The sequence below is a fragment of the Emydura macquarii genome, unplaced genomic scaffold (genome assembly GCF_026122565.2).
Source record: "Emydura macquarii macquarii isolate MOO-44397 ecotype Brisbane River unplaced genomic scaffold, CSIRO-AGI_Emac_v2 contig_1253, whole genome shotgun sequence".
NCBI lineage: Eukaryota > Metazoa > Chordata > Testudines > Chelidae > Emydura > Emydura macquarii.
Genome location: NW_027131390.1, coordinates 11,870,349 through 11,896,067, shown reverse-complemented (window position 1 = coordinate 11,896,067; position 25,719 = coordinate 11,870,349). Strand labels below are relative to the sequence as shown.

The 25,719-nt window shown below is 43.3% G+C and overlaps 1 protein-coding gene and 1 long non-coding RNA gene across 2 annotated transcripts; one reads left to right on the top strand and one right to left on the bottom strand.

Annotated features, from left to right (window-relative positions):
• The first annotated feature begins 8,781 nt into the window (after positions 1-8,781).
• Positions 8,782-16,023, top strand: STEEP1 (STING1 ER exit protein 1). The gene is made up of 7 exons (XM_067548158.1): positions 8,782-8,941; positions 10,418-10,535; positions 11,985-12,026; positions 12,650-12,788; positions 13,310-13,399; positions 14,377-14,469; positions 15,500-16,023. The coding sequence occupies exons 1-7, from the start codon at positions 8,818-8,820 to the stop codon at positions 15,560-15,562; spliced, it is 669 nt and encodes a 222-aa protein (XP_067404259.1). The 5' UTR covers positions 8,782-8,817; the 3' UTR covers positions 15,563-16,023.
• On the bottom strand, positions 9,168-15,486 carry LOC137153101 (uncharacterized). Its single transcript, XR_010919697.1, has 3 exons — positions 15,317-15,486; positions 10,362-10,496; positions 9,168-9,393 (listed from the first exon to the last, which is right to left on the bottom strand). It is a non-coding gene; the product is annotated as an uncharacterized lncRNA (long non-coding RNA).
• Positions 16,024-25,719: the final 9,696 nt, after the last annotated feature.

The window sequence follows — 25,719 nt, the reverse complement described above, 5'->3', positions numbered from 1 at the left end:
AGCGAGGCGGTATTGGTAAACTGGACTGTACCACTGACACGGAGGCAGGGGAGCGGGACGTGTTGATGAGCCGGGGCGGGGGAAATCTCCAACCCCGGATCCTCCCCTGCAGTTACTGGGGGGGAGCTCTGCCTGCTGGGCGGGGAATAGGGCAGCGGGGTCCTCGTTTGCTTGGAGTGGGGGAAGCACAGGCGGATCTCCCCGTGCCGCGGGGCAAAAACAGCGTCGGGGCTTCCTAATTTGCCGAGGGGGAAATCTGCAGTTACTTACAGGGATAACAAGAAAGGGGGTGCGGGGCATGGCCTGATCAGGAGGCGCAAGGAGGGGTCTTCGCCTAGGAATCCCAGGCACTGGTTACTTGAAAAGTGCCAGCCTTTGCTGAATCAGAGAGGCAGAAGTAGTCATTGTACAGACACGAGTGTTCGCTCCCTTTTGTTCCATTTGTGTGAGTCTAGTGAGCGTGTGTCATAGAAGAATCTGATCCTTATGCATAACACCATATTCTGGGAGTCACTCTAAACGATTTTCTGTTTGTATAATGATTTGCCTGTCTCACTATTCCTCTTATTTCCTTATGCTCCACCTTAAAATCAGTTATCCAATGGGGCAGTCATCTTACACCTAAGTCACTGTAAACAAATCACTAGATAGTTACACTGCTGGATGCAAAGTAGCTGTGCGGTAGTGCTGGACAGCTGAAAGGAAAGCCCACGCTACTGGTGATGTCCTTTCGGAAGATGTTGCTACTTTGCAGGTGAGGTGTGACTGTTGTCTACTGCTAGTATTTCTTTGAAAACTGCAATTACTTTTGCCACAGAAAAATTGCTGTCTTATACATGTTTTGACACATTCTTGTCTCCCTTTGGTTTTTGGCAGAACGGTTTGCATCTGGGAAACCTCATTTCTCTGTGTTGGTCCCTCATTCTTTCTTAGTGCTCACTTGTCTGCCATTTGCCAGGACTAAATATTTTTTCTTTCACTCTTTTCTATTTTATGTCTCTGTTAGAGTGAAATACCCAGGAACCACTGCTGTTCCCCTGACAGCTTATTTTCCCCATACACACACACGAACACTACCACCACGGAGTCCTTGTCCCTGGAGCTAAACTATTCCTTGTCAAGAAAAACACTGAGAATCACTTCTATTAATCATCAGGACCTCCTGCAACACAGAACATAAGAGCGGCCTATTAGGTCAGACCATGATCTATCTTGCTCCATGTCCTGTCACCTACAGTGGCCTATGTCAGAGCTTCCAGGGGGAGTGTACAGATCAGGGCAATTATGCAGTGATCCACCCGTCTTCTACTGCCAGTTTTTAGTATTCACTCCCGGCTTCTACTAGTTACTGTTGTTCCTCATCAAAGAAGTGCTCTGTGCTGCATATGGGAGAGAACTATCTGGTGTGTCATTTATAGATTCCCAAGTCAGAAGGGAAATTGTCTGACATCCCATATAACACAGGCCATAGAACACCCCCAAAATAATTCCTAGAGCAGATCTTTTAGAAAAACATCCAATTGTGATTTAAAAGTTGTCTGTGATGGAGACTCCACCACAACCCTTGTTTTTTCGCAATAGAAAACAAGGGCCCCTTAAAATTTCCTGTTGGCCCATCTGCAATCCCATTGGTTGAGTGGAATTTCCTAATACTGTCCAAGCCAATCAGATTCCTCCTGCCTCTTGGGTCAAGATTTCAGGAGCGCAACATTCTGATGACGGTCCATCTGCCAGGTTCCAACTGTCACTGAATTGTCTGATCCCAACATTCCATCCCTATTGTTATGAAATACGTCTCCTACTGCAATGGCACTGTCTGACCCCAATATTTCATCCCTTCTGTTAAGGGGGGATTAAATGTGCTTGGGGGGAGGATAATGAAGGAGTTATGGGACAGAAGGAGGTTTTATCCTGCTTATTATGTATCAGACTTCTTAACTCTACAAAGGGGATGGGTGGCTTCTTATTTGCGTACAGAAAGTCAGTCCTTAGAGACAGGATGGCTTCTTAACTTATTGGGTCCAAGAGGTTTCTTACCTGGTTATATGAGCACCAGTGGGCTTCTTAATTGTTTATAGGATTTTTTTTCACCTAGTTATAGGGGTCCAGGGATCTTATTCATCTTTCAAAATGGCAAGAGTGGTTTCTTGTAATTTTCATAGAATCACAGAAATGTAGGGCTGGGAGGGATCTCGAGAAGTCATCAGTTCCAGACCCCTGCGCTGTGGCGGGACCAAGAAAATTCAGACCAGGGGTGGGCAAACTACGGCTCGTGGGCCACGTGTGAGCTTTTCATCAGGTCCTCCAGCTCAACCAGTGGTCCATGAAAAAGTTGCGGAACAAGCTGTGCGGCACAGCGGCAGCTGCTCCCCCTCCCACCATGTTGGCCCAGCGGCGCCCTGACTGGAGCCACTCCTGGCCCCAAGCAGCGCCGCATGGCAGCCACTTCCCCCGCACACCCCCTTCCCTTCCTCCCCGCCTCTCTGTATGGTCCGCCATACAATTTCTATATGCAGATGTGGCCCTCAGGCCAAAAAGTTTGCCCACCCCTGACCTAGACCATCCCTGACAGGTATTCGTCCAACTTGTTTTTAAAAGCATTCAATGACGGGGATTCATGATCTCCCTTGGAAGCCTATTCCATAGCTCAACTACCCTTATAATTAGAAAGTTTTTCTTAATGTCTAACCTAAATCTCTCTTGCTGCAGATTAAGCCCATTTTGTGATAGAGCAGTGAGTTTCTTATCTGCCTTTAGGGTGTGGAAAGGAACATAGAACAACTGCTCCCTACGCTAATGCCTGACTTTATAAATACATCTCTATTAGTGGGATGAACTGACCCATGCTCATTGAAAATACATGAGGTGGAATAACAACAATAACTGTATTGATAAAGTGCTCCTCTGCTGCCATGCATGGTAGAGATGAATAGGAAAGATGTACTGAAAACAAATTGTTACTTCTATAGGGAGAGAGAGAGAGAAGAGTAAATAGAATGATAAGGGCTGTTTGCTGAACTTTTTATAACCAGAGGGATATTCTAGGCATACTAAGGAGACTGCAAGTCTCAGTGTGTGCCACCTTCCATTTTGATCTGAATGGCCTCTGGATCAGAACAGTGCATGGTATGTTGGGGCTTGTAGATTTCAAGAGCCCCATATATGCACTGCAGAGAAGTGTGGCTGCAATCTGCTCAATTTATATAAATGTGGTGAGTCCCTTGGACTCCTAGCAAATTGCCAAGGTGGCCCTTCGTTGGGCAAAGTCTATGATGTGCTTGCCTCATTAAAAATAAAACAAAACAAAACAAAAAACCAACACCACAAAAAAATTCACAATCATTTTGTAGCTTGTACGGGGTATTTGGAAGTGTTTAATGTCATCTATATAATAAGATTCCAGGAATCTCACTCTGTGTATCGCTTTGAAGCCTATGATGTCTATACATTCATTGTGAAGTAACAGAAGAAGCATAAATTGAGACTATTTTTGTCCAGAATCTCACCAGCTTGAATGGTCACTGGATTTTGCAGTCTGTTACAATCAATTTTTAAGTTCTCAGCCATTTTGACTTAATGAATTATACCCGTGCAATGTACAGCTGCAGTAAGGCATGCATCTGTGCCATGTCCGAGCCCTAGCCTTTGTGATAGCAGAGGTAACTCAACCAATCACTTTACTCTACAGCCAATTTGTATGCAACAGTTTCATTGGTTGTATGTGGGAGACTGCACAGATGGTGGATTACTTGGCCCAGCTGCTACAGTTCTTCAAAACCACCCACACCACAACGCAACCAGCACACACAATCACCCCAAACATGCATAGCCCCTCATGCAGCAAATGCCCCTCATTTGTCACCTGTACAAATCAACACAAATTTCCCAGGATTGTCACTCTGTATGTGTGTCACTCAGATGCCTGGAATGTCTATTTGAGTCAGTGTGAAGTGATGGAAACAGCTACGTGCATGGTTGAGAGCTTTTTGCTTAGCATATCACCAGGTCCAATCATCACTAGGCCCTTTGAGAACCAGATGGACTGTTGTAGTCCAACGATTCTGTGGTAATTCGCATATGACAGTTGATCAGAAAAGATAGGAACAACGGCTATGTGGGGTAACAAAGGGGGAGGGGGTGCCTCCACCAAGGGAGTAGTTTTTTGCATAAACTTTGGGAAATATGTACAAACTTCAACACTGCTTGCTACAACACAGTGCGTGGAAACAAAAGCCCCAAAATACTACCTACCTGTGTGGCTTTGCTGCTGCTCTATATGATTTCCTGTTCAGAAATACACTTTGGATTGTGCTAGCACGTTTACTTCTGGGGTGTTTGGTGAGCATGTTTCAATGATATAGTACACAGGCATACTGGTATGAAGGAAGGCTTGCCCCAGATACTGAAATAATCTGATTCCAAGCCACACAGAATTGGGCACAAGTGAAAACAGTTCTCATACCTGCTGGTACACCAGTACCACTCTAAGCTTCTTTGACCACACACAATGCCAAGAAAGAAAGCCATGCTCACTGGCCCCAAAGAGACTAAAAGAAGAACACTAAGGGAAAATGAATTAGATACAGGGTACGGATGGTACCAACTGTCATACGCATGTGACAGCACAGGCTTTCATCTACTATCTAATACTTGCAAGTAAAAGGAATTTGAAGGGTACCTTTAGTCCCTCACCCATTCCTCGTATGTGAATGGTGTTTGCTAGACAGCTGGACCATAATCCCATTCAACTCTTCAGGGAGGCTGACAGGTGTGTGTGTGTGTGGGCGTGCTGCCTCCTCCAGTCCAAAAAGAGTTTTCTGAGGAAGATAAGGAAGAAAGCAGAGCTGCCTATTGCCACTGAAAGTAAAAGCCAGGAAAGTCATTCTGCTGCTACTGTGGCCTACAATAGCCCAGGCCCTGTCTTTTTTTATACATGTTCCAAATTCTAGTTTGTCTATGTGTGGAGGTGGCTGAGGAAAAGCCACAAAATAGGTCAGGTAAATGGTATATGAGAAGAGACATTATTTACTGTTCATAGAAGTAAAAACAGGGATATGGAACACAGAGACCCAGCCCTTCATTACATGTTTTCAGGCATTCTTATGATTAGCTCTAAATAATCTCTTCTGGCTCTTGGTCTGGTCTTGCATATCCTTACCAAGCTTGTATTGTCAGAAACAGATCAGCTCCTGATAAATGCCAGAAAGGGACTCTACTCCATTTCATACACTCAGTTCAACTGCAAGTAATCAACGTCTCTCTCTCTCTGGATGTGGGAAAAGCCCTAGACTGAGCTGAATGGAACTATTTGTCATTGACTCAGGCGGGAAACGGTTTTGGCTCCAAATTTTTTTCAGTTGGACCAAATTTGGCATTTTGGGTCAAATTTAGACCCAGAATAAACAAGTGCGGCTCCATTGATTTTAGTGAATTTGCACCCTAGTAAAACAAACTATGAATTTGGTCTTTTATTAATCCATTTTGACATAAAATCTATGTAATTGTATTATGTTCTCTTGACATTAGAAATGGGATCTGTCTATACAGTTACTTATACACTCCCATCATAATAGTATCTGAGTGTTTCCCAAATTTATAACAGTAGAAATTATCACAATCAATAAAGATAAACAGCTGAAGCAATAGAGACAATGTATGAAAAGTCATTTCCTTCTAGAGTAATCTTGTTTGGTAACACTAAAAAGTGTAAAAACTGCTAAGCTAACCTAGTAGATACTTTTAATAAGTCACATTTCTTGACACACAGTTTGGGCTCAACTGCTTCAGGTGCTGAGTCCCCTTGACTCCCATCTGACTTCACTCTTCTTCACAGGATGTGGCTCATTAGTATTTCCAGATTCTCAGAGATTTGACTTTTGCTTGAGTCCACATGGAAGTTTATTATTCAATTCTACAATAGCTCCATATTTAGAATGTCAATTAGGAGTTTATACAATAGGTAGTACTTATGGGAAAACATTTCCACAATGGGGAGGAATAGAATGTGTGTGAAACGGATAAATTATAAAGTCTTTTCATACCTTGATTTTTCTAGCCAATCACTAATTTAAATTTTCACCTGACAACTCAGACTTATTTTCTCTGCACTGTACTGCTGTATGTTTTGTTCGTACATTACTACACAGCAGTTTGCACTGCAGTTATATCTTGGGGAATATGTTGTACTGGCAGTGCCAAGAACTGCTTGTTCTATTGTGTGTGTTCAGAATTTCTGTTGCTCACAGCAGGTTTGTCCATATTGGAATAAATGTGTGGGTAGTTACAACTTTTTTCTGGGTTTATTTGTACTTGTTTATATACTATTTGCTTTTAAAACCCAATAAAAGTTTTTGACAATAGAATAGGAGATTCAATTTCCTAACATCAAGCTTGGAAATACGAATAACATTCACAGGGATTTATAAATTAGGTCTTTATAAGCAAAAAGCCATTTTCTGGGACAGAAGATAGACATTGTGTAACCACCATATGCAAAAGAAACACCTGAATTGGTGGATGAGCTTTGGCTCTTTTTACAGTGACTTAAGAAACCCACTTAGCTTTTTTGCGATAAGATAAGCTAGCCAATAGTTATACTTTCCCCTATAGTTTATTTGATTTTCGGTAGCTTTCCTGTGATAACATTATAAGGATGGTACATTGGTATGTCACATATTTCAGTTCTACACTTGAATGGCAATCAAAATAAAAAGAGTTGACAGTAATTATTAAGGCCCCACACTTCAATGGGGTTCCACATAGAGCAGCTTGCAGGTTTGGGGCCTAAGGATTCAATAAGCTCAGTGTGAACAGACACTTGCATCGATGTGGAGCTCTTTGCAGGGTCAGGACCTTATTTTTCAAGCATGTAATTTCATTTTGCTTCAGTGGTATATATTTTCTGGATCTAAAATAGATTCTGTAAACATTGGAATCAAACAACAGTCCTCAGAGAAAACAGGCTTCAATATCCTTAGTTTGTCATTTCAGTATCTTAATTTCATAGCATTTAGAGCCATCATAAGGATTTCTAACATTTTTAATTAAATACTATTTCCCTTTGATTCTTGAACATTTTGCATATGCAGTATATAGAGCCTGTTACTTGGGGCTCATAGGAAACATAGAAATTGTCATACTGGATCTGATCACCAGTCCATCTAATCCAAGATCTTGTCTCTGACAGTGGCCAGAACCGTATGCTTCAAAGGATAGCGTAAGAACCCTGCAGTAAACATATATGGGATAATCTGCTCCGCCTTCCCCACCTAGGTCTCATCCTGATCTCTAATAGTTCGATATTGGCTTAAAACCTGAAATACAAGGTTTAATATTGCTTCCAATATGATAACTGGATGTTTTCGATAGCCATATGAATAGCCAATCTCTTTTTTAATCTTAACTTCTTTGTGCTTTACTAATATTAATTAACTTCACAATACCCCTGTGAAGAAGACAGGCAAGTAGCATAATTCCCATTTTACAGAGGGGGAAACTGACATAGTCAGGGGAAGGTGTTAAATGAGAAAGTGATTCTCAGCACTAAAGTATACACTTCTTGTAGTTTACAAACATTAAAATCTGGGTTAAACTGCTCCTATGCAAGACAGTTTTAGGATTTTCAAAAGCACCCAAGGGAGTCACGTGCCCATTTCCCAATGAAAGTAACCGGAATCGGTTGCCTAACAGTGCCTTTGAAAATCTCCTTTTTTACAAACATAGAACAGAGAAGCTGCAGCATCCTTCCCTATATGTGCTATGCCAATGCATGCCAGAGAACCCCCAAATGCACATGCTGTGCTACTAGGTCAGAGCAACCCCTTTAATATACTGTGCGTTCTGCTAGCGAGCTGCTGTCAATATATGCTTATGTCTGTCCCCCCTCTCATACACATCATGTAGTGCTCCCTTCTTGGGGCATGTCACAACATGTAAACGCCCCATTATATGTCACGCCAGTTCAGCATACAATCTATGCTATGGCGGTCCCCACATAAATGCCATCCAAGGACAGCACTCCCCATCCCCTAGTGCAGTGGTTCTTAACCTTTCCAAACTACTGTACCCCTGAAGCCTGAGTCCCACCCCCACGGGGCTGAATGCCATCCAAGGCCACAGCTCTGCACTTGCCCCATCACTGCCCTAGTATATCCCATGCTAGGGCCGCTCCCCCTGACCTAGTATATGTTATCCCAGGACACCACCAGGAGCAGCCCCCTGCCCCAGTGTAGCCCCCCAAGTATAACCACACAGAGTGCCCTTGTCCCAGTGAACCTCCCCGAGAAATTCCCCCAGTATAATCATTGCAGGGCACCCCCAATATAATCACCCCAGGGCAGCCCCCACTCGGTGTAACCACCACAGGCCAATTGCCCCCAACTCAGTGTAACCACCCCAGGGCAACTGCCCCCCGTGTTTACCACCCCAGGGCAGCCCCCCACTCGGTGTAACCACCCCAGGCCAACTGCCCCCCGTGTTTACCACCCCAGAGCAATCGCCCGCCTGCCCCAGTGAACCCCCCCCCCCGTCGCCCTCGCTCCCTTCCAGGGCAGCCTCCAGAAATCAGCGCCCGGCCGGGGCCCGGGCCCACACCGAGGAGGAGGCGGCCCTCCGTGGAGCAAGGCCCCCGCCCCGCCCTGCCCTAGGCCCAGCCCCTGGGGGCGGCCCGACCCCGCCGCGGGAGAGGAGAGGAGGGGAGGGCAGGGCCTGCGCTCCCGCTCCCACCCCCAGGCAGGCCCGGCCCAGGGCTCCGGGGAAGGCCAGCGCCGTCCCGTCCCGCCCCGCCCCGCCCCGCCGCACTCACTCGGCGCCGCCATCATGCCCAAGGTGGTGTCTCGCTCCGTGGTCTGCTCCGACACCCGGGACCGCGAGGAGTACGATGATGGCGAGAAGCCGCTGCACGTTTACTACTGTCTGTGCGGGCAGATGGTGCTGGTGCTGGGTGAGCCGGGGGGGCAGGAACCCAGGGGGCAGCTGGGCCCTGGGGCGGGGAGCTGGGGCGAAGGGGGAGGAACCCGTGGGGAGGGGGCAGCTGGGGCCTAGGGGGAGGGTTGAGGGTAGGGTCCGAGGGAAGGCACCCCAGGCTTGGCCAGGTGATCCCCGAAGAGCAGCGGCTGGGATGACAGCTGGGTGTGGGGTGTCCTTCCGTGGGTCAGGCTGTGAGGGTCACCGTTCGGAGGGGGCGTTGGGTGGCCCTCGGGACTGAGGCGGACACCTCCCTTCCTCTTCAAAACGGGCCTGTGGTGCAGCAGCTCCAGCCACTTTTTGACTACAAAGCCCCTGAGAAAATGGGAGCGGGAGGCAGCTCTGCCTCTGGCCTTTATTCCTGGCCCTGCTGTTCTCTCCCTTCACGGCCTCGGACAAGTCATTTTCTCTGTAGCTCAGTTTCCCACCCTGTAAAGTGGGAAGGATAAAGTTTCCATAGATCCCAGGGGAGGCTGTGAGGCTAAATTCATTGATTTGAGACTGAGGGCTAGTCTACATTTAAAACTTAACACAGCACAGCTATGCGGCTATAAGAGCGCTTGTGTAGCTAGCTGCGTTATGTCGGCAGGAGAGTATCGCCCACCAACATAGCGCTGTCCACACAAGCGCTTATGCTGGCAAAACGTATGTCGCTATGGGGGGGTGTTTTTTTCACACTCCTGAGCCACAAAAGTTCTGCCAGCATAAGTGCTAGTGTAGACAAGGCCTTAGCATAAAGGGATGGTAGTATGCTCTGATCACAGCACTAGGAGAGAGGAACTCCTGAGTCCTCAGCCCATCGCTTACTAATTTAAGCCAGGCACTTCAGTACTCTGGGCCTTAATGTTTGTTCATTGTTTTGGAAATGTAAAGTGGTGCAGAGTTGCTAAGTATTAACATCATTAGGTTTTGTCACCACTCTGTGGCATCTCTTTCTTGGTACCCAAAGTTTCTTAAATCCTTTTGTTGGGATCCTTTTTTTTTTTTTTTTTTCCCCATCCTCCCCTCCATCCCTAATGCTGGCTTGTGATGAATCGCCAGCTGAAGAGAGGAAGAGATTGCTTCTTCCAGAGCCACAGTTCAGTACATTGACTAGGTGGAATGGAGGGAGAAGAAATGCAGTACAGCAATGTTGGGTACTCTTCTGTACCTGGACTTAGCTCATTTAGGTTGCTAAACCACTGAATGTTTATGTCACCAGGAGCTCATGCGGAAACCTAACAGAGTGGACCAATGCTTCTGTCTGTCTGTTTCTTAATGCAGGATGATAATGAGATGTTTAAAGCAAATGTGTGGCTGAGAGAAGTCACTAGGTGTTCACAAAAAGGAAAAGTGGCCCTTCAAGGTTTCTGTCTCTCTATCACAGATGAACACTCCTGCCAATCAGAACTCCTTGCCTTAGTGATGGGTCTGAAACTGCATTCTGTAACGACCTCTCTCTTCACTTCTGCAGACTGTCAACTGGAGAAGCTGCCCATGCGCCCTCGAGACAGAGCTCGGGTGATTGATGCAGCTAAACATGCCCATAAATTCTGTAACACAGAGGAGGAGGAAAATGTTTATCTCAGAAGGTAGGAAACTTTCTTTTCCTCCATTGGCTCCTTTGACAGTTGCTGTGACACTGTCAGTGTTTCTGCTCCAAATTTTTGGATGAAAATAACTCCTAAAATGGGACTGCTGCTAAATCTGAAGTCATAACAGTGTCATCAGCTCATTTGCTGGTATTAAAGAGACATGGTCAAATAGTTTAGGTCCCCATTTGAGCAACTTTAACCATGTGATAGGGAATGCCATATGAATGCTAATTCTCTTTCCTGTTTACCAGAGGAAAAATTACCAATCCATTGATGATAAATTGCATTTGAAAAACACAACCTGGTCCCTATTTTATGACCGCAACAAAACCAGACATGAAGTAAAACTATCTAATCTGAAGTGAGTAGATTCCAAGAAGCTTGACTGCCAACATCCCTGCTGTTGGATTTCTGATAAAAGAAGTCCAGGGAGAACATATTATAAATCACTTTTGCAGTGACCGTGTTACAATACAGAATTAACAGGTTAAAGTCCAGCCTATTTGAGGGAGGGGACCTTCTGCTTTATTTTCATCTTCTCTTGGATTTTAGATAAATTGCAGCACACCTACTGTTGCTAAAAATATTGCTAAATGTGACTTTTAACTCTATTTGGGAATATTAGTATTAAAATTCTCATACATTCACGTGTCCCCTTACAACATACCATAGACTAACACATTCTCTGACCCAAAGAATTTACACTCTAAGAGAGAGAAGACTAAAGGCTTGTCTATAGAGACAGTTAGTTTGTGGCAAGCTGGTGTGTAAATCTCTCCAGAGTAGTCTGATGTTTGCAAATTGTCCGTGTGGACCCTGCTGCCACACACTGAAAATTCTGTAGTGAGCTTGGCTTTACTCTCATTTCAAAGCGGGGTAGCAAGGTCCACCCAGTCAATTTGTGCACAGCAGGTTCGTGTGGAGGTAGATTTAGACCCCAATTTGCTGTGAACGAAGTCTTTATATAGACAAGCCCTAAGACAAAATAGGACAACAACTCAAGTAAGGAAGGCTGTTGAGAGTTCATTAAGGATAAAATCAAGATAGCAATGCCTTCTTGAACAAAAATGTTTTAAAAGAGGTTTTATGGGAATGTATCTTTGTCTGGGCCTAATGCTACTCCACTATAGTCTATCGCTATGATGTGTGTCTTCCTGCCTCCTCTGCTCCTCCAGTGATTCTAGTGTTATGCCCCATTCAGATCTCCTCTCACTCCCGTCTCTTTTACTTGCTGTCCAGAATGAGACTGAGTATTACTCCTTTATGGACATCTAATCAATTGCAAATCTGTTAAGCATACACAACCCCCAAGCCACTATCTCATTGCTCATCTGAAATTATTTCTCTTTACTCTTAGGTGTTTCTAATGCACTTCCCTCCTTAGTATCTAGACAGCAGTAGCTGATGCCTTTCCATTTTCCTGTAAATTCTCTCTTTTGCCCCCAGACCAGAAGGTATTGAGCGGCAGTACAGGAAGAAGTGTGGAAAGTAAGTGTCAGCAGAGAAAATCATATCATTATAGCATGAGAGAGACATGGTTGTACATGCTTGTTTTTGTACTTTCCATTGTTTGTCACACCTCCTTAGAAATAACATTTTGTCTTGTAAGAGTAGCTGCTGGAGACAGTAGATTTTTTTACTTGTGTGATGTGATGGGGGTATTAACATTTTGTAACCCTGATTCTGGTCAAGTAGCTGGGGCCAGAATGTAAAGACCAGTCTTTTAACAGCACTCCGATGGGTCACACTTTTATTGCACTTTTCATTTTTGTTGCATTTCTCAGTGTGGCAGCTCAGGAAAGGGTTGGGTATGGATCACATGATGGAAGGAGAGACCAGACATTATTATAAAATGGGCTTTTGAGAAAATCTCTATTTGTGACTCTTCGCCTGTTGCCATTCTAATGTTTGGTCTATGATCTGTATCCTTTGATGGTCAGTTACTTGAAAAGAAGTTCCAGCCTGTAGAAGAAGGCTAATTAACTACACAGTCACTGGACCAGTTTGCAATACAGGCTAAAGTGCATTTGGTAAATAAATTACAACAAAGGCATCTGAACATGAGACTAAGATTTATGCTCTTTCACCAATAGATGTGTTACTCTTTCCAGGTGTGGACTTCTGCTCTTCTACCAACATCAGCAGAAGAATGCCCCAGTTACTTTCATTGTTGATGGAGCTGTGGTCAAATTTGGCCAAGGCTTTGGGAAAACAAACATATACACTCAGAAACAAGAGCCTCCCAAAAAGGTAATTAAGCTTAGATGAGTTACAAAGCTATCCTTGTCTTTCAAAAGGGTGTGGATGGATAAAATGACCTAATAGGTCTTGGCTGTCTCTGCTGGAGTGCCTGGCCCCTGTGCCTTATCACTCGAATGATTCTTTCTGGTTGACTTGAATAATGGTGTTGACTGCACTCAACTTCTGCCAAGGAAGACTAACAATGTTTTTTAAACTGGAGGATGGAGGAATAAGGATGGGTAGGGATCCCTGCACCCATCAGATCTTTAGTCTAAACAATCTAGAAGAGCCATTTATAAGCATCTCAGACTTGTCATCTGAATATTATTTTCTCTCCAGTTTTTGGTGTTAAGCACATTAATTCTAAGAGCTGGGACTTCTCTGTACCAGCAAACCCTTGGGGTTAATTTTACTGTGCCTCCCATAAAGGGTAATATTTAACAGTAAGGATTTACAGGAGAAGCCTTCGAGTTATGGAGTAGAAACTAACGCGCACTGAACTAAAGCAAAATCTCTTGTTCATTTCCTAGGTGATGATGACCAAACGGACCAAAGACATGGGCAAGTTCAGTTCAGTCACTGTCTCCACCATTGATGAAGAGGAGGAGGAGATTGAAGCAGTGAGTTTTCTTTGGCTTCTAATGCCAACAAGATACCAAGTTACACAGGTGTTTTATTGGGACACCAAATCTAGGCTCTCCAGAAGCTTCTTGTCTGAATGGCAACACTTTCAGTTTAATTCCATTTTAGCCTTTTGTCTGATCCATAAATAAGAGAAGTCCATTATTCCTCACATAGAAGCTTTGAATCTTCCCATGGAAGTTCAGCCCGACAGAATGCTCAGTTTTCAATCTAAGTATTTATCTTGTGCTCTTCACCATAGTATCTGACTATCTGAATGTTTCTTTTTCTACTGAGTTTCAGGCCACAAGCATGGATCATCCTATTAGTATTAGTGAGATGGGCATTTTATATCATCCAGGATAAGCTAACAGAAATAATGCTAGTGAGTTACCATGCAGTAGCCGTTCTCTCAGCACTGTCTGACTTTCTATTCTATGAGGTCTCCTTAACTTTTCCCTCTGTGCAACAATTTGAGGAGAATTGTGACCTCACTCCTTGTCATTCTCCTCAGCTATTTTGCATTCTGGATGGATCTCAAGTCAGGTGTAGTCACAGATGGGTTAAAACTGCATACAGAGAAGCAGGTAATTAATATATTAAACATTGAGGTGACAGTCTCCTCATATTCTAGTATTAATAATCTCCCATCTGGTAGCACAGATCTAAGCTGCTGTTACCATGCACTTTAAACAGCAGGCATGCTGCACCCTAGAGGAGACGGCATTTCAGTGACAGGAGAAATCTGAGATCTTTTGAGAGGAGAAAAACACTGTATAAATATACAGCAGCAGCATTATAGCACAACGGGGATCTTTTCACAGGTGCAGGCCCCACACTAAGGTGGGGTAGTGCTCACATTGTCACTAATCTTATACCCAGCTGGAAATTGATTCTGCCCATCTCACTTATCGGCTGAGTGAGGCAATGCAGTTGTGGACCACAGTATAACACAGCGGCACTGTATATTTTTCAGCGAGAGATTGCAGATTCCTATGCACAGAATGCTAAAGTGATTGAGAAGCAGCTGGAACGCAAAGGCATGAGCAAGAGGAGGCTGCAGGAACTGGTGAGTCTGTTTTGTTTTCAGTGCATTGTTGCTGCAACTGTATCTTTGTGGGGTATCCAATTCCCTGGGGTCTGTTGGCAATATGCATAAGTCGCATATCTTAATACCCTACATTGAGTTTACGGAGTTCATACACAGCTTTGGAGTAGGAGTTGTTAAGCTTAACAGTCCAAACTATTTATCCTTTGTATTTTTAACTTGAACTGAAAAACTTCTTAAATAATAATGAAGAAAATCATTAAGAAAAATCAAAGAAAATCCACACAGTTATTGTAGGTTTCCCCCTAGATGCGTAAGCTCCTTACGTTGTTAGACATCACCATATCTTACTTCTCCTACCTGTCCTAGGAGGAGGAGACTGTACAGAGATTCTCTAGTCCTCTAAAATTGAAGATCATAGAAAATTATACATAGATCTACTTAAAAAGGATGGTTTATAAGACACTGGTGCAACTAGGGCAGCCTCTGTAGCCAGTTAGCCCAGGAATGGTCAGATTAGAGCTGGGGAAAATTATCCCAAAACTTGAGCAACAGAATGTGCCTTACATTGTGTCCTCAGGCTGCCAAACCCAGGCTTTAGTGTAGACTAGCAGAGGGAGCACGTTACAGAGAGGAGGGCCTGCCAATGCAAGCCCTGCTGCTGGTCCTGGAAAGGTCAACCTAGAAACCAACAGTAAGAACATTTCAGCTGATATTAACTACGGTGACAAGCTTATGGATGTTGAAGCTGGAAAAGACTTAGATTGTCTAGCATGCCTCCCTGTCAGTGCAAGATATAAGGTGTGAAATGGCCTCTTATGTATCTAGTACCAGTAACCCATTTGGGGCTTCAAAGATTGCAACCCACCTTCTGATCTGCATCCAGAAAAAAAACCAGTAGTGAATGAAGAGACTGGAGGCGTTTTGTTCTTCACTCAGGTGACACATGCTCAAATGAACAGCTCACACCTCATCCGAGTGCTGGAGAGGAAGTTACTCGTGATGATGTTCTTGCGTAGAGTTTTCAATCTGTCCCAATTTCTCTACTCAGGCTGAGCTGGAAGCCAAGAAAGCCAAGATGAAAGGAACTCTGATTGATAATCAGTTCAAATAAGAGGAACCCACATCGGATCAAGCTCAGGCTGCTGAGTATTTGGAGAGGGAGGAAAACCAACAGCAACTTCGGAGACTCCAACAGAGACTTCAGTCAACCCTGCAGACCCTAAGTACGACTTTTAAGAGCTGTGCATTGAAACCAGCTTGGAAGGTGACACTGTCTCTGCTGGAGGCCGTACACTGATCTGTGGAATTTTAACACACTGAAGGACTTGAAAGAGTTTTTTTAAATTACATTTCTGTGCACCCTCAAGTTTTTTGCATCTAATACCCGGACTTTTGGGGTAATGTCTGTTCCAGGGGAAACCCTTTACTGGGTGTGTGCATAGGATTATTGCACTGTTACAAAAGATCAGTGTGTATGTTATTTTCAGATGTACATAAGATTCCAGTAAATACCTTAGATATGTATGTAAAGCAACAATCTAACTATACAGCAAATAAATCCTTATAAAGTAAGATGTGTCCATGTTCTTATTTAAATAAAAAAGTCTTCAAGTCATGCAGTAGCTATAAAGGGAATTCACTCTAGCAACTGAAAATCTTCACTGAACAGATTGAAACAAGGTCCCATGATGCAGCACAACTGGTAAGTACTGCATCTTTGTAAACTCGCAGCTGAATTATTTTAAGATCATAGAAATTCCTGGGTTCCCAGCACTTTTGAAAAGTAGGCCATTTGGGTGCCTAAATAGGTGAATAACTTTAGGTACCTAGGAGTCCCTACTTTTGCAAATTGGAAAACAGTGGTGATCAAAAAGTTTCTTTAAATCCAACTGTAACAACAAAGCCCATGGTACAGATGTAGCAACATGAAGTCCAAACCTACCTTAAATTACTGAAACCAAAAATTGATCAACAGCACCAGCGATGGCTTCTTTACACTAAGGAGTTCAAATATAAATATCCTTGGACTTTAATAAAGTTAGTAGCTAATTGATTTATCATTTAACTTGAATTGTACTTCTGTCTCTCAAGTCTAAGCAATCTGTTGCCCAAAATTTTATTAGTATTTAGACTTACAATAAAAAGTAGGTGGCTAGGAAGGAAAGCTAGTTTTAGAATGTAATTACTATTAAATATGCTCTAAAAAGACAATAAGAATTCAGATATAGTCAGAGTTTAAAGCTAGAAGGGACCACCGGATCATCTAGTCTGACTGCCTGTATACCACAGGCCACCAAAACCACACAGCGTCCACACACTAAACTCAATCACTGAAATTAGACCAACGTTCTCCATCCCACAGGAGACTAAATTGTTTTGGGCCACCACAGGGAGAGAATCGGAGAAACCGAGGTGCACCATTGCTCAGGCCCCTGCAATGGCAGGGAATTGATTCGGTGAGATATATCCACACAAATCCTGGCAAGTGACCTGTACCCCTATGCTGCAGAGGAAGGTAGAAGCTTACCAAGGGCACTGCCAATCTGACCTAGGAGAAAAATTCCCAGCTGACCCCAGATATGGTGATCAGTTAGACCCTGAGCATTTGAGCAAAAGCCAGCTAGCCAAGCACCTGAGAGAGGAAATGCTCAATGCTGCTGGTGGTTAGAAACCTAATTTCTAGCCTGAATTTGTTCATGGCCAGTTTTGTGCCAACATTGTCCTTTAGATTAAATAGCTCTTCACCCTCCCTGTTATTTATCCCCAACATAGTTATAGAGAGCAATCATACCTTCTCTCAGCCTTCTTTCTGCTAGCCTAACAAGCCAAGCACTTCCACTCTCCTCATAAGATAGGCCCTCCATGCCCCTTATCTCCCCAGTAGTTTTTCTCTGCCCCTGTACCAGTTTGAAGTCATCTTTCTGAACATGGGTGACCAGAATTGTACACAGAATTCCAGCTGAGGTCTTACCAGTGCCTTGTACAATGGCATTAATATTCTCCATCTCTCCATATTCTCCATCATGCTTTGCCTGATACATCCTAGGATCGCATTTGCCTTTTTCAGAGCCGCACATTGGGGCTCAGCCATCCTGTGATCGATCTACACTCCCAGATCTCTCCCCACCATTGCATCCCACTGACAAACCCCCAGCTTGTAGCAAAAATTCTTATTATTAGCCCCTAAGTGAATGACCTTGCATTTTGTACTATTGAATTTCATCCCATTTGTCACTCCAGTCTTCAAAGTCCTCCAGATCTTCCCATGTAACATTCTGATCACGCTCTGTATTGATGATGATGATGCCTCCCAACTTCGTATCATCTGCAAGTTTCATTATCACACTCCTATGTTTTGTTCCAACGTCATTAATAAAAATATTGAACAAGATTGGTCTCAAGTCCAATCTTGGAAGAACTCCACTAGTAATGTCCCTCCAGTTTGATAATTCACTGTTCAGCATAACTTATTGCCTTCTCCACTTCAGCCAGTTCCTTGTCCGCCTTGAAATTCTTCTACTGATCCCATCTTGCCTAATTTAAACTAATAGTTTCCCATATGGTACAATCCAAATGCTTTCTGAATTTCAAGTATATTATCTTAAAAAAAAAATCAGTTATTTTCTCAAAGGAGGAAATCCGGTTTGTCTAGCCTGATCTACCTTTGGTAAACCCATGTTGTATTATATTCCCTTTACTGTTTACATTCATGAATTTAATTATTCTTTCCTTCACAACTTGTTCTAAAACCTTGCATGTTAGTGAGGTCAGACTAACAGGTCTGTAATTGCCCGGGTCACTTTTTCCCCATTTCTTAACTATAGGTACAACGTTAGCTATTCTCCAGTGGTACTACCACTGAATAAATTCATTAATTAAAAATCCTTGCTATCAGACTAGCAATCCCCTGTGCCAGTTTTTTCAGTATTCTGGGATGGAAATTATCCAATCCACCCTGCTTTTAGTGCATTAAGATCTAAGTTTTTCTTCCACCTCAGATGTCATTTCCATTTCTACGCATTCTTGTTCATCATTCGTCCTGCCTTTATGCCCATGTTCCATAATATCCTTATTGAAAACCTAGGCAAAGTATTCATTTAGTTTTTGGGTCATACCTAGATTATCTTTAATCATCCTCCCATCCACATTGCACAGTGACCCAGTTTCAACCTTCCTTATTCTTTTTTATTTATATAACAAAAAACTCAATTTCCTTGGCCAAACGTAATTGTACTTAACTTTAACAAGTCTCACTTTATTCGTACATTTTCTAACCTCCACATTGTAGCTTGCTTTATCGATCAATAGATTCATAGATTTTAAGGCCAGAAGGGACAATCATGATCATATCGTCTGACCTCCTGCACATCACAGAACCCCACTCACTCCTGTAATAGGCTCTTTTTCTATTCCCTGTATGTTCTCTGCTTATTCCTAATAACCTTTTTGAGGTGATTGTTCATCCAATTGGGTCTGGATCCTACAGCCTTTCCCCCCCTTCCTTGGCACATAAAGTTCAGACAGTAATTGCATCACTTCTTGTTGGTTTGGTGAAAATTGTTGTTTATCACATTCAGGAATATCCTACCAGTATTACTAGAGCTTATTCTCCAGTCTATATCTGGGAAGTTAAAGTTTCCCACTATGATATACTATCAAATTCTCTCTCTCTTTCTCTACTAATATAAAAAGATCACTATTCATTTCTGAGACTTCCCCTGGAGATGTATAGCTGACCCTAACACTATCCTAACAGACCCTTATTTACAGTCCTTCCCCAAAGTGATTTTGACCCAAACAGATTCTGTTTTGTCCCTACTACCACCTTATTACTTTAGGGTTTACTACTCTGTTGTACAATGCTACCGCACCACTTTACCTTTAGTCTTATCTCTCTTCAACAGCACATACCCTTCCAGACCTATATTCCAGTCACAAGTGATATTCCACCATGTATCTGTAATTCCTGTAACATCCACTTTGACGTCCTGCACAAGTAGTTCCAGTTCCTCTATTTTATTGCTCAGACTCCTTGCATTCATGTCCAAGCATTTCAGTTGTTTCCCTCAGGTCTCACCCACTTTTCTAGCCAGAGTAGGTATAGTCCTTTTACTAACTGTAACACCTACCGGACCATTACTCCAATCAATTTGTGTTTTCTTTCTCCTTGCTGTCCATACTCTTATCTTGTGTTGCTGCGTTATCCCTTATCATATCTTCATTGAGTGGATTTTTCTGCTCCTGTTTATTAAAGCCAAGCTTGGAGCTTTCACAGATGTCCCCCAACCTTCTCCCCCCATCTTTTTGTGTAAAGCCCTTTTATCAACCATGATCCCAGAAGGTTAATACCCCAGGTGCTCTAGAGGAGTTTATTAGATGAGAACAGTGTTCTTTCCGTGAATGCTTCCCACTGGTTGATCATCCCAAAGCCTTCCTCATAGCACAAATCCTTGAGCCAGCTGTTGATCTTTGTTACCTTGTCACACCTTCGCCCTCCATCTCTAGGGTCCAAAAGTATTCCACTGAAAATCACCTGAGCTTCCACTTCTTTGAGCATCTTACCCAGCCAAGCATAGCTGTCTGATCCATTCCAGTGGGAATGTAGCACTGTCATTCATCCCGACCTGGAGCACAATCAGCAGATTAGTCCCCCACTCCTATCAGGATCTTTTTCAGCCTCACATCTGCATCTCACGTCTGTGCTCTTGGCTGACAGCACACGTTTCTGTTCTCTGATCTGATCTGGTGACAGGCCTGTCGATTCTTCTGAGTATGGAGTCCCTGACCACATAGACCTGTCCCTTCCTGGTGTTGATATGAATGTGTCTTATGTTTTCTCTTGCTGTCCCCTGTACATCAACCTCATTGTTCCTTAGTTTCCAATCCCTGGCTATCTCCATCATCTCTTCCTCTCTTCTGCAGGGACTGGCTTCCCTTCTTTTCTTCCTCATCACCCCATCATCTGCCTGTTTCTCTTCATTATCCAGTGTGGCAAACCTGTTACTCAACTCGATTTCACCACCACTAGCTGGTCTCTTCCTCTGTCTTGTCTTATGGTTACATTCTCCCATGGATCACCCTACTCTTCCGGCTGTCCAGTTGGGTCTGGAGCCTTTCCTTACAACTTTTTTCCAGGTCCTTTTGTTCAGCAGGTGTCCACAAATCTTGAGTTGTCCGTACCACTTCCTCTCTCCTCTCCTGCTCTGTACCTTCAACCCCGCATGTGAATTCCATCATCTCCTCCAGCTGCTTCCCTGATCCTTGAATCTTCACTGCCATGAGCTGTGTCAGGCAACATTTCATCCCCAAGTAGCTTCCATCAGACACCCACTACAGGATGATGTGTAGCCCACAGCTTCTGCATCCTTTGTCTCCTTTCCTCATTGAGTCACTTCTAGTGCTGCTATAGTGGCCATCATTGTCTTCTCTTCCGAGACCCTATTCCCAGGGGGATGGGGGAGTGGAAGGAAAAGCAGGAATCCCCAAAAACTCTCGTTTACAAACTCCTACAGAAACTCTGCTGTTAGATGCTAGCTATTCACTGCTCCAATGTTTGTAAAAGCCTGTCACTAGCAAACTTAGCCAGACTAGGTCAGTACCATCCTCTTATTAAGAGAGATCAGCAAGCATTGATCAAGCCACACACCAGAAACAGATCATTCAAAAAATCAAGGCTGCATCTTCAGAACACAAAATCACCACACTCCTCTCAGGCCAAACTCCCACAGAAAATCCAGTGCTAGCTGCAATCCCTTTTCACATGTAATACTACTCTGCTTTTACTTCTTCTGAGATATCTGTACTCTGGATTCCATGTTGCTGTTTCCCTTTCTATTTTGAATTCATTACAACTATCTTTTCAATCCCACCCTCTATAGATTTAAGTTAGAATACTTTTCCCAGCATATTATTTATGCCATCACCCTCCTGTCCTGAAGGAATCAATTAATAAAGTGCGATAGCACAGATGCTGTGTATTCCAACCGTGTGATAGGAAAGTTCTGACACCAAGGTGCCCAGCTCAAGTTTCACCAATTGTCATGAACAGAGTCTTGTTTTTGTCTGCCTGTATAAACTTACCGGGAGAAGGTAAAACTACCTGTGCATCTCAAATCTACCTTGTTTTCCCAAAGAGAATGGAGAGAGGTAATCAGGAGGAAGATCTCTGGTAGGAGGGTGGAAACTTATGCCACTGGAAGGCAAGGATAGGTCAGTGCAATGTGTTCTGATTAAGATTCGGTGCTGAATAAGGCAGACCTGCCAGGTAGCCTAAGGCAATGCTGATCTTGTAGGTAATAATATGAAGTCCGTTTCAGAGGCCCATCAGTTAGAAAACAGCAGGGTTGTGTGTAATAGATGCGGAGCGCAAGAGGAGAAGTGATTGGTAGGCGCTGTATGAAAAGGCATTGGTTTCACAAAGGAGTCAGAGAACTTGTCTGATTGTGGTAGCGCAGTCCAACCAGTGGAGGGCATCATTGGATAGATTCAATAAAACAATGCAGCATCAGGTAGCCTAGACTTTTGGCCTTTCGGCTTTGAGTCAGCATCCTTCCCTGACCCTCCTGCAGCACGACAGAAAAGTACAGAATCAGAACGTCACTTACTCAAAAGAGGGCTACTGAACTGAGGAACATACAGGTCAGTCTCTTTGTCCTTTGAAGATTTTGTCACATTTCTCCACCGCAGGCCTGTCCCACTCCATATTTGGATTTAGCAGAAAACCAGAGAACTTTTCTTCCACCTAGGAGGCAAGGATAGGAAATTGCTTTTAAAACTGAAAATCATTGTTATTTAATGTGACTACATTGGGGTCAATGATGTCAGCTGGGATGCTGAATTTTATTTAGCCTATGGTTGGCACTAAACACAGAGTGTGTGTGTGGGTGATCCTGCTCCAGCTGAAGTCAGTTACAGCCACAGTCCTGTTGAGTGAATACAAAGAAAGAGCTGATTTCATGACCTTTCTCTAGAAGGATATAACATTACCACTTGTTACTTCTGTATGTGGGTGTGTGCAATGTTGTATACACTTGAGTTGTCAGTAATTAAATTAAATCAGCTAGAATAAATGAAGCTTTGCAAAAAGGCAGCTCAGTACAGATGATCAACCAGTTAAAAATCAGCTGCTATTAAGTCACTTGTGACTTTTTTTCCTCTGTGATTAACTTCTTCAGTCTCAGACTCTCCAGCCACTAGGCAACATTAGCAGCTCAGCATAGAGAAATGACCTTTTTGCTTAAGTTTGGCTTTCGGAAGACCAGCCTGGGCACAGCAACCATTCTGAATTCCTCGTGTGAATAAAGATACGCTAATAGTTTTGAATCAATGATGGACCATTGTATCTGTAGTTTTAAAAACACTCTATGCCCATGTTCTGCAACCCTCGACACAACTAGCCACTAGAATTTATTTTCTATTTTATTTATTTTCTTTCAGAGTGATTGTAAAGGTCAATTTTTGTTTTTTATTTTATCCTGAAAGTGCTGTAAAACTCTATGCAGGGTGCTGTACAAACACTGTCCCGGGAATGAGCTTATGCGGTGGGATAGTACATAGACCTTTTGCTCTAGGAAATCAGAGTCCATGGATTAAGACCAGAACTGAAAGGCAGGAAAAGCAGATTTTGTTCCCAGTTCCACTGCTGAGTAACTGTGAGATCCTGGGGAATTTCGCTACACTTCTTTGTCCCTCATTCTCCTCATCTGTAAAAAGCTTATCCACCTTCGTAAAGTACTTCAGGATCAGGGGGTTAAAAAGTGCTGTGTATGTACTGAGTAGAATTAGTGTTATATCCCGCCTTAGGGGGTGTCTGCAAACAAATTGCACTGCTTCATCTATACCATTATAGTGTATACCCCCTAGTGTAGAGACAGTTATATTGGTAGGAAGGTGCTTTACACTGGTATAGCTATTCCTGCCCAGGAAGGGGAATAAGGCCTTGTCTACACTAGGGTTTGGCTGGTCTACCGAATAGCATAACCTACAGCAGCATAAGCAATGTAATATCAGTATAACGGAGTCCACGCTAGGGGCTGTACTGACATGAGTGTGACGTTCCCCACACGGTTACAAAATCTGTGCATAGACCAGTACTTAGGCCCCAAGGAGAAACTGCTTGGGGAATCTCAGCCTATTTGCACATCACCAAACTGCACAATCCCTCTCAGTGAGCAGAGCAGGAAGGACATTTCAGGTCAGGCACATGTGTAAGGCAATGTCAGTGTAACTCCTCCTGCTGTCTGGTGACACGGTGACGTTCAGTGGAGGGGTTAAGATTGTAATGTTCTCAGGAAGCCACACCCACTAGGAGTCAGCATTCAGTGCTGGGTGCAAGGAGCAGGCACTCCCTTCCCTTGCCTATGAAGCTTTGTTAAGGCACGTCCTGGATTTTGCAATGTGTTTCAATGAGACATTTAACACTTCCCTGGTTGGCTCAGGCTGATGCAAGCCTGCCAGTAAACCTCAGATTGCAGTCAGTAGAGTGGCAGGTATCTGAGAAAACTGTGGCTGAGAGCAGCAGTGCTTGTTAGTCACTTTATGCATGCTCGGGACCCCCCTTCGAGTCCCCATAGGAGAGTAATAACATTTCACAGCCAAAAAATCAGCAAGACCCGGGGATGAGTTGCTGGAATGACACCGCTCAGCTGATTGAAGGTGGAGCCCTAGCTAATATAGTAACACTTCCTGCATTCACATATGTCCCTAAAAGGAAATCCAGCCTGCAAGCTCCAGATGTGACCTTCGATCAGGTGACTTAGTAAAGATTGTGCTTTTCCTTTCCTGAAGGTCATTCGCAGACCATGTCAGACACATATCTCCATTCAGATATTTCAGTATCCTTGCTCTGCACCTTTGATACACAATCAGCTCCCTCTGTTCTGCAAAACTTTTATTTAAATCTCCAGGATAGTATAATTCTGTACAGCATAATACAGGCACATACTCTTAGCCTATGCCAGTGTGAAAGGCTTTGAAACCAAACCTGAGCCATCAGCATAACACAGAGGAGACGGCAGAAATTACTTACTCCTTTTTCCCTAGAGACACACCCGCTTGCTGTGTCATGATGTGGCTTTATGGATATGGATCCCCTTTGTAACTTGTACATAGGAACACGGAAAGTGCCATATCAAATCACACATCAGACCAGCAGTCCATTTAGTCCAGTCCAGAGGTTAGTAGCAGATGTTCCACATGAAGATGCCAGAAACCTCAGAATTGTCAGTTAAGGAATGATCTCCCCCTCCCTCCCAGTTCCAGTTTGGTTTATTTCCGGAAACTAGAGGGTTTGTGTCCCCTCCAAGCTGTTGGATTGTTATTTGACCTACTTACCCATCTATAGTTCTTAAAGAAAGGCCTCCATGATAACTGAGTGATAGGGTGGGATTTTCAAAACACTCAGTCTTGGATTAACGCTGTTCTCCCTGAAACCAATGCAAGTTTAACCTTAACTTCAATAGGAGCACAGTTAGGACAATGCAGAGCTCTTGAGAATCCCACTGCAATGTTCAGGTGTTCTATACTGATTGTTCTTGTGCCTGGCATTAAACCAGTACTAGATAAACAATCAAAAGAGTTATTTTAAAATTATATACAGCTAATTAGTGTTTTTCCCAAAATATGAACTTTAAGGAATTTTTTACAATTTTAAAGCTCTTTAACAATAAAGATTAAGGTCACTATACTAGGAATTTCCCTTTATACCTCAGCTTTCACTTTGTAAATGACAAGTAATAGCTATTCACTATTCACTATTAAGAATGGAAGTGTAGCTTCAGTTTAACATCTGCATAGGATTACATCCTACCCTGGAAAGGGAATACATTCAATGATTGTATAGATCTTCTACAGTCTAGCTGCTATGAGCCTAATACTTTTAATTGTGATGCAACCAAAAATCTCTCTTCTGACAAATGTCTGAGTTCCTAAATTATTCTCAGAGTGCAAAAAGAAGTGCGTGTGTCAGCTAAGTTCCAGCTTATTACAGTCCAGGAGATCACGGGCTTGCCTGATCATTTATTTTAATTGTTGTTACCATTCGTATTACACAAAGTATCACGTCTTTTTTTTAATCAAACAGGGTTGAATTGACGATAAATTGGTGATGTTACTTGTTTTATCTTGTGTTTCTGAGCATCACTGCTATCAGGTGGAAGAAAATATTGATTTAAAAAGAATAACTAGCTCCCCCAATATCATATCTGGACCCAGGTGGAGACCACTTTCTTCTCACTGCCGGGAAGCTGGTGGAGTACACTTCTGGTGATA

Excerpts from the sequence above, each read along its gene's own strand:
- STEEP1 (XM_067548158.1), top strand. The coding sequence starts at position 8,818 with ATGCCCAAGGTGGTGTCTCGCTCCGTGGTCTGCTCCGACACCCGGGAC. Across the intron at positions 12,789-13,309 it reads AACAAGAGCCTCCCAAAAAG|GTGATGATGACCAAACGGAC; the intron begins GTAATTAAGCTT and ends TTCATTTCCTAG. Across the intron at positions 14,470-15,499 it reads AGAGGAGGCTGCAGGAACTG|GCTGAGCTGGAAGCCAAGAA; the intron begins GTGAGTCTGTTT and ends TTCTCTACTCAG.